Raw genomic sequence first — 17,045 nt, forward strand, 5'->3', positions numbered from 1 at the left:
TTAAAGTTAATCTTCAGGGAAAATGGAAATGTTGGCATGGAAATAACTCTCACAGGAAAATAGCTGTTGAGCATTTGTTTTTTAAACAGTGCATATATGGCATTCCCTCCTCCCCCTCCATTTAAGGATGTAGAGCAAGGGTGGCATTGCTCAAGGATTGAGGGTAGGTCCTGACTTTAGTGATGACCATTGTGTCACTGCAGTGTTATGATGTTAGATTAAATTTATGGTTAATCTTGCATCAAGGATGGTATTATTCTTTCTTCTTTTGCATAATGTGCCTCAATATTTATTTGAAGGAAGTTTATTTTGAAGGATTTATTTGAAGGCAAAAGCTTGTGTTGCCTGCTATTTCTCATTTGCAAAAACATTGCCTTTTACCCACTGCTGTGAAGCACAAGCTATGGGTAAATAGCTCTATTGAGAAAATAAGCATGCAATAAATTTTCATGAGCTGTTTCAATCTTGCATTTTTTTGCAACATTGAAATAACTTTTATGGGGAAATGACTTGGGTAGGTGAAAAAGTGCTGAAAAATTTGTGAATAAGATGAGACCTTCAGCAAAAAGCGCTACTGTGGCCTCAAAATCAATGTTTCCTTGAAGCTGTTTTTAGTGTTGTTGGTGTCATAATATGTATACAATAATGTCATAATAATAATAATATAATGTCATAATAAGTAAACAAACAACATTGTTTAAATTTTCAGTAGTTGCAATCTTTTAATCCAAGGAGGCATAGGTGTTCTTAATGATGATAATAAAAACAAGAGGGAGATAAGTTTGAAGCCTTCAGAAGTCACCCAAACATAGCCTTCCTTCTCCTCCCTCCAAAGCCTGCTTTAACTTTTGATATTATTAGTAATTTGATGTCACTGAATTTTTATTGGCTTTTTGTTTGAGTGCATTAAAAATAAAAGCAGCTATTGCTTTGCATTGAAAAAGTAATTCTCACTAAAAACCAGCTGCATTTCTTTCAAAGTGGAGAATTTCTGTGGTAGAATCGAAAGGGAGCCATTCCCTTATCTGACATTTAAGGTCAGAACAAACAGAGCCTCTGGCAGGGCATTAGGAAAACATGACCTTGGCTGAGCAGCAAGACCCTGCCAGTGTCTGGGCCCTTCATCTCTGGTGCAAAATGTTGACCCATGAGTCAAAGTACTTTTTCATAATTGTAAAAGAAAAATAAAATCTAACAAAAAAACTCCCACAAAGCCAAAATCTAGAGTATTTTTTAAAAATTTGATTGACTAAATGTCGCATTTAAGTTTGAAAAGAGATGTGGAGTAGGAAAGCAGCAGTAGCTTTGTAAGGGAGGTTCCAGTGCCAGGAACAGAAGAGCTGCTGCTGGTTAAGTGCAAATGAAAGAAGGAGGAAGGACCCTGAGCCACTCTGACCTGTGATGGGAGCTCAGGCCAGCGAGGACAGGGCTGAGACAGGGGTGGGGTATTCCTTATGCACCTAAATAAATTGGGAACTTTCCATCTAATTGGGTGTTCTGCAACAGGCTCAGCACCTCCCTTATTCTGCCTGCAGGGCAAGATGATTTAAAGGTTGGACTTGTTCTGAGAGGTCTTTTTCACTCTCAATGATTCCATGGTTCTATGAGACATCAGAAAAAAACAAAAACCAAAACATGATTACCTGTTTAAGAATGTGAGAAGTGAATGTAACATTCCTGCTGCAAAAGAGGGAGGCAAAAAAGGATAACTCTCCTTCTGTAATGGAGATTGATCATTTTACATTTAGACTTCACCCAGGCTTTCCTATATTTCCTTCTTCAAAAATGGAAAGGATGTGCCTGACAATCCCAAAATGTGCTAAACTAACTAGTGGGCTAAACTGGTGTTCCATCCCGTCTGACAGACTTTTTATTATTTCAGTGGTGGTCGCAAACATACATAATATTACTTCTTTACCCATTAAATGGGTTTTTATGTTTGTTTTGGTTTTTTCTTAGTTTGGCTGGTATTTGTTTTGGTTTTTAGCAGGAAGGAAGTTGTCATGTAATCTCCCAAGTGTTTCATGGAAGCGATTAATTTCTGTTTAATCCCTGGATTTAGGTGAGCTATTTATATGCTTGAGAAAAGAGGCTGCTGTATTTTGCACTCACCTGCTTGGCCAGGTAATCAGTGATAGTTGAATAAATAACTGGAGTTTTTTTAAGTTATTTCATGCCTTCTGAACATAAAGCATATGTAAATCTGCACAAAACTTTGAGGATAAAATAATTCCAACCAAACAAAAATCCCCCAAAATTTAATTCACTGCTAAGCCTGTTTGTCTAATGGATAAGTTCTTTGCTGGACAAGGTAGAAATTTAGAATATTTTTATGGTTTTGTCAAAAGTCTGGATTTCATACTAGTTGGGTTGGAGGTCTTCACCCCAGATTCAGCTACTGCTCATTTGCTGCACTTGTAAAACTATTGAACCACTGTTGAGTAACAGAGGTTTTTCACAGCTACATGTATTACCAACCATGTGAAATCTTGACACTTGATCTAAATGAAAGTGATATTTGGTTTCTGACTTCTGTAAGAGCTTTCTTCCCTGCCATTCCCAGCTAATGGGCTTAAAATATTTGTTTTCCCTCAATTTCATTGTATGGGTTGATAAATTTTATGCAGTTGGAAAACTTGCTTGAACTTAAGAGGCATCCAGTTACATTTGCTGTGGAAGAAAGGGAAGGAAATGCAAGAGGATTCAGAGTCCCTGCTGAATACTACTTTTCCATCTGCTCTGTCAAAACAAACGTTGGGAGCATAAATGCAAAAGATTATTTGGACTTTGTATGATTGTGCTGCTTTGATTTGGAAGTTAATTACAAACCTTGAAAGAAGGAGGGGTGTTTATGATGGAAAACATGGTTGGTGTGGCTTCAACAACTGCCACTTGCACATAAATCAGCATTTGGTGGTGTCATTTGAAGTTGCATTAATGCACAGAAATCTTCATGGCACTGTGAACTTTCATTTATGTGAGAAAAAATTTTTCATGTTTTCTGTCCACTACTTGGATTTGTTTGCATTGAGATTACAAGTACAGCTATTAAGCAGTGAACTGAACATAGCAAAAAGCTTTGTGAGTTTAAAGTGCTTTCTTTACACTTAAAAAATATTCTGTGAGTGCCAAATAAAGTGATAGCACGCATACAGGCTGGGAGACTTCATACCATCAGGGGAGGGAGCCTTACCTAGCAGAGGTTCCTACCCATGTCTTTGTTGCAGGTTGCCTTCAGGGAAGGCAGTAATGTGTATTTCCACGTTTCCATCAACCTTTTCTAGGCAGTCTCAAAGCTGTAGCAGTTTCTCATGAAGGCTCTTGAGGTGCTGTTAGCCTCAGCTGAGAGGCAGGCACTCTCCCCCTGCTGTGCACTGCTCTGTGTCCTGCGTGGCTCTGGGAGCAGCAGCAGCAGCCCTGGGCACTGCAGCTTGTCCAGGCCACTGAAAACAGGCTGGTGAAGTGGCAGCAAGGTTCCCACTGGCAGCTGTGCTCCCAGTCTTCTTGGGGAGCTGCTGACAGCTGTCCAGGCACTGTTGCCTTTCAGAGGCATAAAGTTTTGGCAGGCCACACTGATTTAGAGGCAGATTCACTTCCTTCCACTCTGTGGTGTTTGGTGTTACCCTCAAATTAGGTTTCCTGCATCTTGTCCTTTAGGGTCTTTTCTGCAGATGTATGTTTGTGAGTCTTTCCATATTCTAGTTGAGGGGTTGAATCCCTGTGATTATTTCTCTGGAGCACTGGCTTGTTTATTTGTCAGCCTGCCTTTTTGAGTCCCTTGTGTCTTGCCTTCTCCCTTATGCTCTGCTCCCCTCCGTGAATTTGGAGTTCATGTTTGTGGATCTGTTCTAACATTGGCTGGGTTGGAAATGAGCCATGGTTCAATCTGCCTCTGGCTCTGTGCAGCGTGAGGGCAGGGTACTTACCTGGCTGCAGACCAGTTTCGGCTCACCTTGCTGAGGGAGCTGCATGCTGGCTCCAATGGAAGCTGCAGAAAGTCCCTGAGTACTTGATTTCCTAGTTGCAAATCCTGCAGAGATGTTCCTTTCCCCTTTATCAAGTGTTTAGAGCAGCTTTTATAGGCCAATAAATAAGATCCTTCCAAATCCAAGAGATCATGTGTGTTGCTGTGTCCCAGCTCATTGTTACCCTTGTGCCAGGACAGGCACAATGAGCTGTGTCAGGGCTGGTAAGTCACTTGCCAGGTGCTTATGTTGGGGCCAGGCCATCTGATGACTAAAACACAACTAAACGTTTTGTCAGGAGACCTCCACACCAGCCAGTGGCAATCCCTGATCTCAAACCTTCAGAAAAATCATTCAAATAAACTTTCCACAGGAGTGGTAAAACTGGGGAGTAGGTAGCCTCATGTGTACACCTATGGCCATAGTTGTTTCTTTGGTTGCTCAAGATTTCCTTTGGTATTTTTTTTTTCCCCCAAATTTGGCTTTAATAGGCAGATTGTTTAATTCTGGAGCAGCAGACAGCAAAGGACTCTCTTGGTTTTCCTGGCAAAATGCTTGATTGTTGCTATGGGAATAGCCCTAGCACTGTTGCAGAGTCAGAATGACTCCTGGCTGTCTAGCAGGGGATCTGTTACGCCACATTTGTGGACATTGGGAAATGAGTTGGATTGCCAGGATTTAAGGAAAGTAACTTAAAGCTTTCTTCCATGTGTCAACCAGAGGACAAAACAGACTGAAGTGTTACCTCTGTAATGGGTGCAGTTTCACTTTTGTTGTCTCTGCTTTTTAAGAGTGAATATCTTCAGCTGCAAATACAAGTCAGAGCTGCACACTAACTTACAAAATATATTTTGTTTTTAGCTCCCAAGAAGATGAGCGGCCTATGTCACCCTTCTACGTGAGGTATTTACTCTGTTGTTTTCATTCATTTTTCTGTGTGGGATTGACTCCTTATTGAATTAAATGTGGGGAGGGGTTCAGAAGTGCTGAACAGACTGTAATCAAAGTGGACATTAATTTTACATTTGTAATTATTGCTCCGTTAGTGGCATGAGTCTTTGTAGATACAATCTCTGTTGCAATTCTTTTGTATTTAGAGAAGAGGCCCAGGGTTTAAGGTTTTTATTACAAGATGGACGTGGTTTTCCTCTTTTCTTTGGTTTGTTATGTGTCTTAGATGCCCGAGTAGCTTATCTGTAGGCACAGGAGAGATTGCTGCTACAGGATTTGAGGAACTGGCAGCATGTGCTGCTCAGAAAGAAACCAGGAACCAGATGGTGAGTCAGCAGCCCATCCAGTTCCCTGCTGCAGCCTAGAAAAGCAGGAGAGTGCCCGGGTACCCAGCAAGCCTCACTGGAGGGAATGGTGCTCATGCTGCATTTGAACAAATTGTTTCTTGTTTTGCCAACTGGAGGGAAAAGTCACTGCTTGTAAAAGGGGTCTAATTCTGTTGAGATCTGTGGAAGTTTGCTCTGCTTGCTTCAGTAGCAGGCTCAGTTCCAGTGCTTTCATTTATGCTTAGTGGAAGAACAGGAGCCAGAGCAATTAACAATGAAGGGCTGCAGAGGAGGAAGGGCCAGATATTATAATTGGGTTCTTTGATCTCTACAGAATTTAAACAAATAAAAAGAAATCCCAGTGGTGCTTTTTGTGAGAACAGTGATAATTGGAATTCTTACAGTGATGTCTGAAATTTGTTAATCTCTGGCATATATTTCTGTTTATCTGTAGCTTGGTTTTTTTCTTAAAGAATTTTTCTAACATGAAGCATAGAAGAAGTCAATGCTTGCTGTGCAGAAATGTCTGTCAGGGAATTGTTCATGGACTAGCCTGGCAGCATGATCCTGTCTGCCTTTGGGTTGATGCACTGTCATTCCCTGCAATCCATTTGTGCAGATGTTACTCAGTCTGTGCCTCAAAAGCTCCAAACTGTCAAAGGAGATTCTGCCTTTTCCTTCAGGAGATTATTTTGTAGCTGCATACATACATTCCCCTGTCTCAAATTTTTCCTCATTTAAATCTTCATATCTTTTCATTGAAAATTGTCTGCCTCTTTGTTTTTCTTTCTGGCTAAATGTGACCTTCAAATGTTTTTAGGGTTTCATTACATTTCCATCTGTCTTACTGCTCAGAACTGTCCTTCCAAGCCCTTTCCTGGATTATAGAAAGATGATCCATGAAGGAGATTCTCTTTGGCTGACCTTGTCAAGATCACCAAGGAGAGATGGGGAACAAGGAGTGGATCTGAGAAAACTGATACCAAAGCAGGACATTTCTGACTGGAAGGGAGCAAATTTGAACATGTTAAATAGAGATGTAGGCTTATGGGGGGGGGGGGGGGGGTCAACAAAGACTGAGTGTGTCCACTGAAATGAAGGGATGGGTTTCCATGGGAATCTGTCTTGCAAATAGGAAGAGAACAGTCAGGAATAAACACATAGCTGGGAAGTGAAGAAATGGCTGGTAGGAGCAGAGAGGGAGCTGCACACCTTGATACACAGGCTTCTTGCCAAGCCCGTGTCTTTTGTAACATTGCTGGGATACAGTTACTTGTAAATAAAGGGAACAGCTTGTAAGTCTTGCTTCTGTTTGTAACACATCAGAAATCCTGAGGTCAGTTGCCAAGTGCAGCTAATTTGGCAGGAGAGCTGGGGCTGGCTGGGCGATTCCTGGTGCTTCAACAACTGAGAACTTGAGTGGGTGGCCAGTTTTTCTGTGTAACTTTGAAAGTTCACGTCGTTGCCCCAGAGGCTGTGTGTAACATATGTAGGAATTGCATTTCACACCGTGGGCAAGGAAGGGAAGACTGTCTGCTTTAGCTGTTTGATGGTCAAATCTATTTCTATTACTACAAGTGTTTGCTACACTTACATAGCTTGAAATACTGCTCAAGTAATCCTTCAAGTGAATCATGAATATTTGGGCACAGGGCGGTCACTGCAGTGTGAATGCAGTAATTCCATATAGATAATTATACAACAAGTTAAGTAAGTGGGAACAAGAGCTCTTTAGCTTCCAAACACTGCATAATGCTTGGCTCTTGCCAGACGGAAGGAACATTGTGTCCCTCTGTCATGGTTTAACCCCAGCCAGCAAACAGCTGCTTTGCTCACTTCCCCACCAGCAGGATTTGGTAGAAAACTGGAATGGTAAGAGCTGGAAAACTTGTGGGTTGAGATAAAGATAGGTAAATAGGAAAGGGCCATGCACACAAGCAAAGCAGACCAAGGAATTCATTCAGTGCTTCCCATGGGCAGGCAGGTGTTCAGCCATCTCCAGAGAGCAGGGCCCTGTCACATGCAATGGTTACTTGGGAAGGCAGATGCCATCACTCCAAACATCCCCTCCCCTTCCTCCTTTTCCCCCCCACCCTATACACTGAGTATGATGTCACACGGTCTGGAATATCCCTTTGGTCAGTTTGGGTCACCTGGCCTGGCTCTGTCTCCTCCCAGCCTCCCACACACCTCTAAATTCCCTGCCAGTACAAAAACCAGAAAAGGCCTTGGCTGTGTGTAAGTTGTGCTCAGCAATAACACAGACATGTCTGTATTATCAACCCCATGTTCGGCATAGATCCTAAACACAGCCACATACCAGCCACTGGGAAGAAAATGAACTCTACCCCAGCCAAGACCGGCACACCCTCAATTGGTCAGTTTTAGTAGGATCAAATCAGGCTTGATTATTCAGTGCTGTACCATGTCAGCTAACAATCGAGATGGTTCCCTCGTTGATGTTTTTAACTATAAGACAAATACCAAAGGTCTTAACTTTAAAGTCAGAACTGTCAGAACACCACCAATAACACTGATTGGTTGGTTTTTTTTTTCCTTTCAGTACAGGGTAAGTCAAGACTTTATCACCACTGCTACTTTGTAAGGGAATAAACAGTCTGTAGCAGTATGAGAGTAAGCAGTAAATGCGACAAAATGTGACATGGGTTTGTAAAGAGTGGTAACACCAGTACAACCATGTTATTTTTTAAAAGACTTCTAGAGAGTGGAAGAAAAGGACCTCATCTGTCTGATGTCAGCAAAATGTTTTATATCATGCCATCTATATGGAAAAAGTGGGCATGAGTACTAGAACTTAAACATGGATAAGGAGGAGGTGAGAACTATGGATATTCCTGGTAGGAAGGGAGGGGGATTGCTGTTGGAGATCCTTTAGTGCCATGAACTTCTTTTCCTTAATAGCTACTAGCATAATAAAGTCAAATCATGTTCATTAATTGAGCTTAAAACAGAAATTCAGGAGGGTGAATGGGTTGGCAGCATCCTCTAGGAGAAAATATGTGACAGTGAGATATTATATAGAGTGAGATATATTTATAAAATATCTTCCTGTCATATGTATATGTATAAAAGATGTTTTATATATATTTGTAAAGATAAGCATAAAATGTAAGATATATACTAAAAGAAATAATAAGATAAATAATAAAGTCATATACCTGAGGTCTAATAATGAAAATCTTTACCCTGAAGGGGAGTTCCTCAAATTTGGAAGTGCCAGGGGGAAAAAAAAAAGATGTGAATATACTTTTTCATGTAGGGATGAAAGGGAAGTAAAGGATAAAAATACCTAAGTTGAAGTATTCGTATGACAGTGGATATATAAAGGAAGTATTTTCAGTACACTTAGAAGTATGGATACCCCTGTACAATAGACAGGTGAGCTTTAAACACTTTCAAGTCACTCATGTTCCAGTAGCTGTAGGTTTGTGAAGATTATTAAAAAAATGGGAAGACTGTTACAAGATGGAGAAAAGAGCATGGAGATCCTGGCTACTGTAAGAAATTAACCAGAGCACACATATTCTCCCTGAGTTTTAGACAGAGAAGAGAGAATGTTTATCTTAATAATGATACTGATGCAAGAGAGGATATGTACAAATAGTTTATTAATCTATTTGGGCAGAAAATTATTAATTTCGTAGCTGGAGCCCTCTCTCCTTGGGCATAATAAGGATGGTGCCAGCTTGACCAGTTTGAGAGACCTGGGTTCGAATCCATTCACCTTCTGCTGACCAGAGTTATCTTCTCCCGCTCTGTAGTCCTTGATTAGATAATTTGTTGGCTCAGCTGTGCTCAGTACCAGGCAAGGAGATTTCTGCATTGTTAAAAGAAGAGGAAAACCTTGCTAGGTGATTGATTGTTCCAGGGAGTCATGCCTGAAGGGCATTTACTTTCCCAAACCTTCTGTAATAACAAAACCTTGTGGTGAAGGGAGTTGACATTGTTAAAAAGTGCTCCTTGTATAATTCTGTAGTGAAACTGTGAATACCAGCTGCAGGGTGTTTGAGTAATAAGTACTGAGAAGCACTCAGCAGTTTCAGGTAATGAAGCAGCAAGTCCCTGTAAGCACAATTCCACTCTCTGTGTGTGAGGAGTTCTCAGAAGACAGGGAGTCTTCAGGCATGCTTTGTGCTGGCCTGTGTGCCTTAGATGTGATGTTAGTCATGTAGATGCTTTCAGAGGAGCTCCCTGTCCTGAGATAAGCCAGAGTGATGTCACAGGGGAGAGAAGCAAAAGCTTTGTAGTGTGGAGCTTCCTTGTTAGCATTCAGAGCATTAAATTGCAATGAGACCTGACATCACAAGCAGTGCCAAAGATTGCATTAAATACCCATGAGTGCCAGGCAAGGCATTGGACAGTTTTGCCTGGTTCTTTTCCTAGAAGTACTCCTGCAGGCATTATTCTGTACAACTGGCTGTTTCTCCTTTTAACAGTTTTTGAGACAACTCTTTAAATAATGCAGGTCAGGTATTCTTACCCTGAAGATAATTGGGCAAGGTGTTTTATGCTGTTTGTTCTCAGGTCACTTTCCTCAAGAAACTGGAAAATTTTGCTGTGGATTTCACAGCTGCTCAGAAATTTGCTTGGCCACCTTCACCCTGAACACTTCTCCCTCCGTGGGATGTGCCATAAGAGATCCCAAGTGCACGGTGTGATGTGTGTTCATGTCCATCACACCTGCACTGGCTGAAAGTAACCACCAGGCCTCTGGGTGTCCCTGCTCTGGTACCTGGCTGCCATGCAGGGCTGAGGCTCCCTGGGGATTATTTCCCTGCTCTGCAGGGCAGCCTGCATGGACACAGCCATGCAAATTCACCGAGCTGAATCACGGGGCCTCTATGAATCCCTCGCAGGATTGTCTCTGCTCCAAGCAGTAGGTGTCAGTGTGCATCTATCATAAAGGAGGTGCAAGTGAAAAACATTAGGAATCCTGAATAAAGTTGCTTTTAGTCGGGTTAGTTTTCTGTGTAGTTACAAAGTAGTGTAAAAAATAATTTACCACGTTTAAAGGAAGGATAATTTGAGCTTGTGAAAGTATGAAGGTGCTGAGAAAATAATGATGATATGTCCTTTGTGTGATGGAACATCCCAGTAACTAAGAGCACACCCCTTTTGTTTTGTTTTTAAACTCAGTATTTTCACATTTTGTATGCCATCACAACACTTCTCTTTGGTGAAAGTGTGTCAAATAAAGCAGTTGTCTTAAAATGGATCCCACGTGAGTTTGCAGTATTGCATGTCACAGTGTGGAGAGTGGATAGCATTTAGACCATTTAAATCCCTATGAATAGGAACTTCCTAGATCAGGGATTGAAATACAATGTTCAGGACTTCAGAAATTTCCCATCTGTTATGTCAAAGCCATTTAAACATCCTCAACCTTGCTGGAACAGCAAAATGGTAAAGTTTTTGCATATATTGAGACTTTCTTACTGTTGTGATTGACTTATAAAAAAACAAAAACAAAAGCTACCTTTGCTTCTTGAATAAAGCAGATGGACTGTAAATACATCTCAGCAACAGGTGACTTTAGTCTGCAGGTGCAGCTTATGAATTAGGCCATTAGGTATTGTCAAGAATTAATTAAATTACTTCATAAATGAAAACCCAGTCTCCGAAAGCACTATGCCAGTATGTCAGTTTCCTAGTTTGCTCTGTTGGATCTTTTTTTGTTGCTGTTTTTTTCTAGATGCTAAGATACTTTGCTCAGTAGTGGCATGAATGAAATAGATCAGGAGTAAGGACATTGATATCCAACATCTGCTATCACAAGATGCCCAACACAGACCAGACAAGCTGCAGGCATTACATGAGATAATTCTCACTCTGGTGTACATATTTTAAACTTAGAACTAGTTAGGGGGTGCAGGTGAGATTTAATGGTGATGGAAGATGGCACCTTCTTGTCCTGGGGGCTGAAGAAAGGAGGCCATGCAGTAAGAGCTTGCCTTACATGTGAAGTAAGACATTATCTAGAGCTGATAGAGCACCTCTGAAAGTGAGCAAAAACTTGGGTAAACAAGTTAGACAAAACTGGGAAGTGCTAGAGGTCAGGCTTCCCAGAATGGAAAAGCATGAGGGTCATAAGAAATAAGTTCAAAAGTTCATAGCACTTCAAACAGCTGTGTGCCTTTATGCAGATTTTCTGAAAGTAAAAGTCCCCCAGCACTGGGAAGCTGTCCTGCTGCCTTCGGTCACCTGAGGAGAACCTTTAATTTCTATGAGATTTCTATTTCTCAGCATGCTTTGCAACAGCAGCTGCATAATCTAATAAAGATAATCTAGCTGTGGAGATAATTGACTGTATGTATCAGTGATATGGAGCAGATGTGAGAAGAAAATAATGACAATAATGAGCTGGAGCAGAGCAGGAGTTCCATTGTCCGGGTGATTACTGAGCAGGGCAGCTGCCTGCGCAGGCGGGCACAAGAGCCAAGAGGGCTCTTCGGGCATGGCTCGCCCTGCCTGCTCCCCAGAAATCCAACAGCAGAGCGGCTTCTGCCACCCAAGAAGTTTGGAAAACCCCGCAGGGTACACCCTGCCTGCTTGTCTGGGCTCTGCAATCCTTCCAGGGTGGTGTCTTTGCCTGCGTTTGCCAAGGTGCTCTTGCAGTGCCTGTTCTGTCCTGCAGAAGGCTCGGATCCCAAAACCGCTGTGTAACTCTCTCCCCTCCGCTGTTTGTTTTGGATGGGACGTTCTTTGTTGTAAGAAAGGTTGGTGGGGAGTAAGTAAAGCAATTTAGTAACACATTTAAATTAAGATCTAAAATAAAATGGGCAGAAAAGTTGCCAACTGTGGAATTAAAAGAAAGTTAGTGTATCTAGAAAAACTCTGCTTTAAAATCTCTGTCTTATTGAGACAGGGCTAATAAAAGAGCATTAACTTAGCACAAGAGCTAAGGATAAACTTGGATTCAGTACAATAAAATCAGAATATCAGAGCTTCCTTTTGTAGTCATCCACTCAGCTGGCATGTATAGGATATATACGTCCTTGTTATTTGTCAGTAGTTTGAAAATCACCATGTTACTGTCTTTCTTATAGAACCCGTATTGTCTGAATAGGGTTTTTCTAGATGCAGGAAATTAATTGTTATGCATCATTAAAAATTAAGTTAATATACTTAAAATTGGTGTTAGTAAAGTGTACGGTTAACTAACTAAGTAGTTAACTAACTAACTAAAGCACACAGTGAATTAGAATGTGCTGGGTGTTAGAAAAAATTGTATTGGTAGAAATAAATAAACCTATATCCTAGGGAAGTTTTAAAAAGCTAAAATCCAAACAATCCTTTCTTCCTCTCCAGTGTCACTTTCCTGGCCTGAAAACAGGGAAGAAAAGTATGATATGAAAGACAGCCTCACTCAGTTTGGCTTGCATGTAATACTATAAAAAGGTGATACAGCATTAACTTACTCCCATGGGTGTAGGAACTGTAGCAAGCACACGAATTGTGTCTTGCAGTGTGGGTTAGCCCACATTAGCGCAATAGCACCTTACTTGTTAATATGTCTCCATGGGAGATATATTAACATCCAGGTCTTAAAAAATAGTTTTGGGCTGGGAAGAGGCCACATAGTTCCTGTAAGCAAACCAGAAAGCAAGTAGGGAGCTTGAAATGTGCACTTCAAATTCCAATGCCATCCTGTAGTTGATAGTCAAGATGTTAGATGTGGGAAGAGTGTGATCTTGCAAATTTTGTTTCCTGTATGCAGGTATTTTATCTGTAATAATAGGTACAGTAATAGTTGTTTGCATGTCTTCATGAAATGATCTGCATGGCACAACTGCTCAGGTCCTGCTCAGGTAATGTGGAACATACTGGCAAGTCCATGGCTACTTTCCTGGTGTGCTCCAGTGACCTGTGCTGGGGCTGGAGAGTAGCACTGGGTGAGGCTGGGACTGGCAAGGATGTGTGTGTGGTTAGAGCCAGGTGAGCACACCAGCTCAGCCTGAAGCATGCTGTAAGTGTGATTTGCAGCTGGGTGTTTGTGGGGAGGAGTCACACTGCTTTGTGGCTTTTGTTAAATTAGCTGTAGTGGCCCCTCATTTATCCTTCTCTTCCTCTGTCGCCTGCCTTCTGCCCAAGGGACATTCAAACCCAGTAAGGCCACAGAGTGGTTATCTGAGAGAGCTGCAGCTTCTTAGCTTTCTTAGCAGCTTCTTATTTTGCACTTCCAGCCCCACACAGTGAAGTGCAAAGTATTCAGGGGAAGCAGAGAGGAAACCTTTGGGTAGCAAAGGCAAATCAGCTGTTGATGGCTCTGCAATGAAATTATTTGAGAGAAACTGGTGAAGACTGAAAACCATGAGTGGCTTTTTTGGCAGGAAGAACATCTTGCATCCAGCTTGGCTTTTGTACCCTGACCACATTTTACTGGGATTTATCAGCCAGCTGTACTCTGCTGATACGGGGATAATTTGAAATGAAACCCCTAGGCCTGTAGCTTATTTGACTAAAGGGAGGTCGCAGGAAGGATGAAAAGGCAGTGTCACCTTATCTGCAAGGCTGAGTCAGCTGAACCAGTGGATGAAGAAGGGGCAGGATGGGACTCAGCTTGGCAGAGGGAAGAAAGCAGTGACACCTGTGCCAGGTCAGCTTGTTCAGAAGGGCTCTGAACAGCAAGTGATAACATCTACATTTGTGTCAGCTCTTCCTGAGCCTGATAACAGACTGAGGTAAAAACCAGAGAAGCATGCATAGATTTTATTTTTTAAAATGTGAAGCAAGGAATATGAATATATTCTTTGAGCATGTTCAAAGAGAGAATAGTTAAACAGAGAGAGCAGTTAAATATTAAGTGAATATATTTTCAAGTCAGCTTCAAAAGACAAGGACGGTTGTCATGAAAATAAAACATCAGCAGCAGAAAGCCCACAAAAAAAAAAAATCTGTAACGTGTTGAGGTTGAAATACTTGCTGTTAGACCTTTGCCTATTTCATGGGAATGACGGGGAAATTAATTGTTGAGGATATTGACTTGTCAAAATATGCCACGTCACAGTGGGAGTGAAAATTCCTTAAGGGGAAAACCTGTGACCTGTGTACACAGTTGTTGTTGAGACAGCTCAGACCTTTGAATCTTCGCACTGCAAAGAGCAAGAAGTTTTAAGACCTTATTTTGATATTAAGATCTACCTTTCTTTTTTTTTTCTTTTGTACAGTACCCACGTATCACAAGTCAGTAGCAATGTTCCTGCTACAGAAGAGTAAGTGTCTTTTACAATTTTGTAGCTATCTTTCTTGGAGCTTTTTAAAGTATTGCTGGTTATTCTTTGATTTCTCTTTAAGAGTTGTTCTTACATAAACAAATAGAGACACTGTTTCCCAAAGCAATTAATCTACAATGATAATAAATCACTTCCTCCTGAAAACTTCTCAGGCCCTTGGTTCTTTGCTCACGGTGTCTGTGATGTTTTGCTTAGGCAGAACTTGCGTATTTCGAGAAGTTTTTTGCACCCTGTCATCTTCTTGCTCTTGTTTGCTCCCTATTGCATCCCAGCAGAGGACGTGACCTGACCCTACGGCTGTAACTGGGAGGAGCAGAGCTAAAATGAGTTGGCTCCTTTGCTGGAGCTGGGAATTCCCAATGGCTGATGGGTTTGCAGAACTGATCTTTGTCAATAGTGACATACTTGTCTATTTAAACCATCTGGGCTTTTGCAGTTGCTAAGGTCTTCTGACTTTTCCAGGACTGCAGTCTCAGCAGGCTTTCAAGTATAGCAACTTAGCACAGTTTTTGTAAAGGAGAAATGAGCCCAAGCACTGATTCCCATACTGTAGCTACTCAGTTGAAAATTAACCAGCAAATCTTGAAATAATATTTTAATTACGGAAAAAACAGTAGAAGCCATACATAGACTTTGGACATGCAAGTTTGAAAAACCCATTTTTCAATGACTGCTTAAAGCACTGTGAGAAACAGAGATGGGATGGGGATGTACACAAAAATGTGTTTCTGTATGATCTCTTTGGAAAAAAAAATCTTTTTCCCATAAAAGCTTCCTCTGATGAAGGAAGGAAGGAAGGGAATATTACAAGAGAATGGCAGTACCAAAACAAAAATTCATTGGTGTTGAAAGTTCAAGTAGTCCCACACCTTTAACTGATGCAACTGCAGGGACTCTCTTGTGGTGGCTTTTGTGGAAGCTGTCTTAGTGCCATTGAGTGTGAGGGTGGTCTCACAGCAGTGTCAGGGTGGCTGTGGATGCACAAGAATGTGGCCCAAGAATGTGTAAAATGGCATGAACTCAGAACAAAACCCATGCTTGGTCACAATGTATGGGAGGAGTTCACAGTGAGCTACTGCATATTGTCATCCCTCTGTGAGACAGCAGTGAATCACCTTCTTGCAGGTGATCCATTGCCTTACTGAGCTTGTTTTGCACAACAGACATGACCCTTGTCAGCCTGGCTGGGTATCAAACGCAATTTTGTCACAGCTGGGGTTTTTAAGTGGAGGATGAAAGTGAGGCACCAATGTCTGTAGTTGCAGTAAGTAAAATTAGATGCTTTACTGAAATTTCAGACATTCCCAGAAATAAAAAGAGCAATATTAATTGGGAAGGCTCAGCTATTCTGAGGGACTTGAACCAGCGGGTATCTGAAGATTTTGGCATTGCTCTTTGCATATGTCGTAGCGCTGGAACATTTTGTGCTGCCACCCTAAGAAAACATAACCCACAGATAGCCTTGTTTTATTTATTGTTGCAGAGAGGGAGCTCCACAAAATCTTTGAGCTCAATTGACCTTATTTTTCGGCTTGACAGGTATTTAGAGAAGACAATCCGCTCAGCCGTGGAGCAGCATCTCTTTGATGTTCATGGCTCAGGCGGCCAGAGTTCAGAGGACTCTGAATCCGGGACATCTTCAGCCTCTTCTAATGTGTCTGCCAGGCAGAGGAGGCGGCACCACAAAGAGCAGGAGGAAGCCCGGAGAAACAGAGACATGTATGAGCCTGGTTTCTTTGTTTTGGAAAGTATATTTAAGTCTACCCCAGTCATTTCTTCTTATCAAGGCACTGACCTTTGCCCAGACTGCAGTGCCCATGCAGAGCTCCATTGCATCAGTCAGAGCTGGGAAATGTAGAGTTTACTGGATCATGGAGTGGGGCAAAGCATGATAAGAATCTAGGGGGGTTATGCAGTCAAGGTTTTAATTACAGCATTTGGAATTGGTGACTTACGGTATTTGTTGCATTAGTGGAATTTCCCAAGAAGTTGGCTCTGCTGCCCTTAACTTTTTTTAGATAAAAACATTGGGCTCAGCTGCTTTTCTGAATTCAGAATGTCTTCAAAAATGAGGTTAAGTTCCACTTTTGTGTGTGGAGGCACAGCTTGTGTTTGGGTTTAGTGAGGAGACTTGGGAGTTTGTCTGAAATTAGAAAAATCTTCCTTTTGATTAATCAGAATCTAAGATTTTTTTTATCTGTCCTATTACACAAAGTTTAAGTGTGACTTAATAGTGAATTTCCTTAAATGTCTGTCAAAGAGCGAAGATAATACCTGTTTTTCTATTCTTACTCTAGTTGTGACATCTATTGTGTGGTACAAATGTGTTACCACCACAGCTTTAACCAACTTGTTACACAAGGCAGAGCTGTATTTGAGAAACTGTAGCCCAAACAAGACCAGGTTCAACTCATGTGTTTATCTGTAACACAGCACTAGTTCTTGTAAGGAATGTGTATGCCTCACTGCAGTATTGGATTGCTAGGATTTGAAGTTGATTCCAAAATAAACATCTAGTCTCCTGTTGTTGTTTCCTGGGTGCTGAATTC

The 17,045-nt window shown here is 41.5% G+C and overlaps 1 protein-coding gene across 2 annotated transcripts in view; it reads left to right on the plus strand.

Moving 5' to 3' along the window:
- Positions 1–17,045, plus strand: part of FAM13A (family with sequence similarity 13 member A) — a 119,122-nt gene that overhangs the window by 65,684 nt on the left and 36,393 nt on the right. For both annotated transcript variants that reach the window (XM_058024179.1, XM_058024180.1), the window contains 3 exons: positions 4,827–4,868; positions 14,431–14,475; positions 16,036–16,215. In XM_058024179.1, coding sequence (XP_057880162.1) covers positions 4,827–4,868; positions 14,431–14,475; positions 16,036–16,215 — 267 coding nt within the window. The remainder of the gene's footprint in view (positions 1–4,826; positions 4,869–14,430; positions 14,476–16,035; positions 16,216–17,045) is intronic.

This window comes from Melospiza georgiana, chromosome 5, assembly GCF_028018845.1.
Source record: "Melospiza georgiana isolate bMelGeo1 chromosome 5, bMelGeo1.pri, whole genome shotgun sequence".
Taxonomy (NCBI): domain Eukaryota; kingdom Metazoa; phylum Chordata; class Aves; order Passeriformes; family Passerellidae; genus Melospiza; species Melospiza georgiana.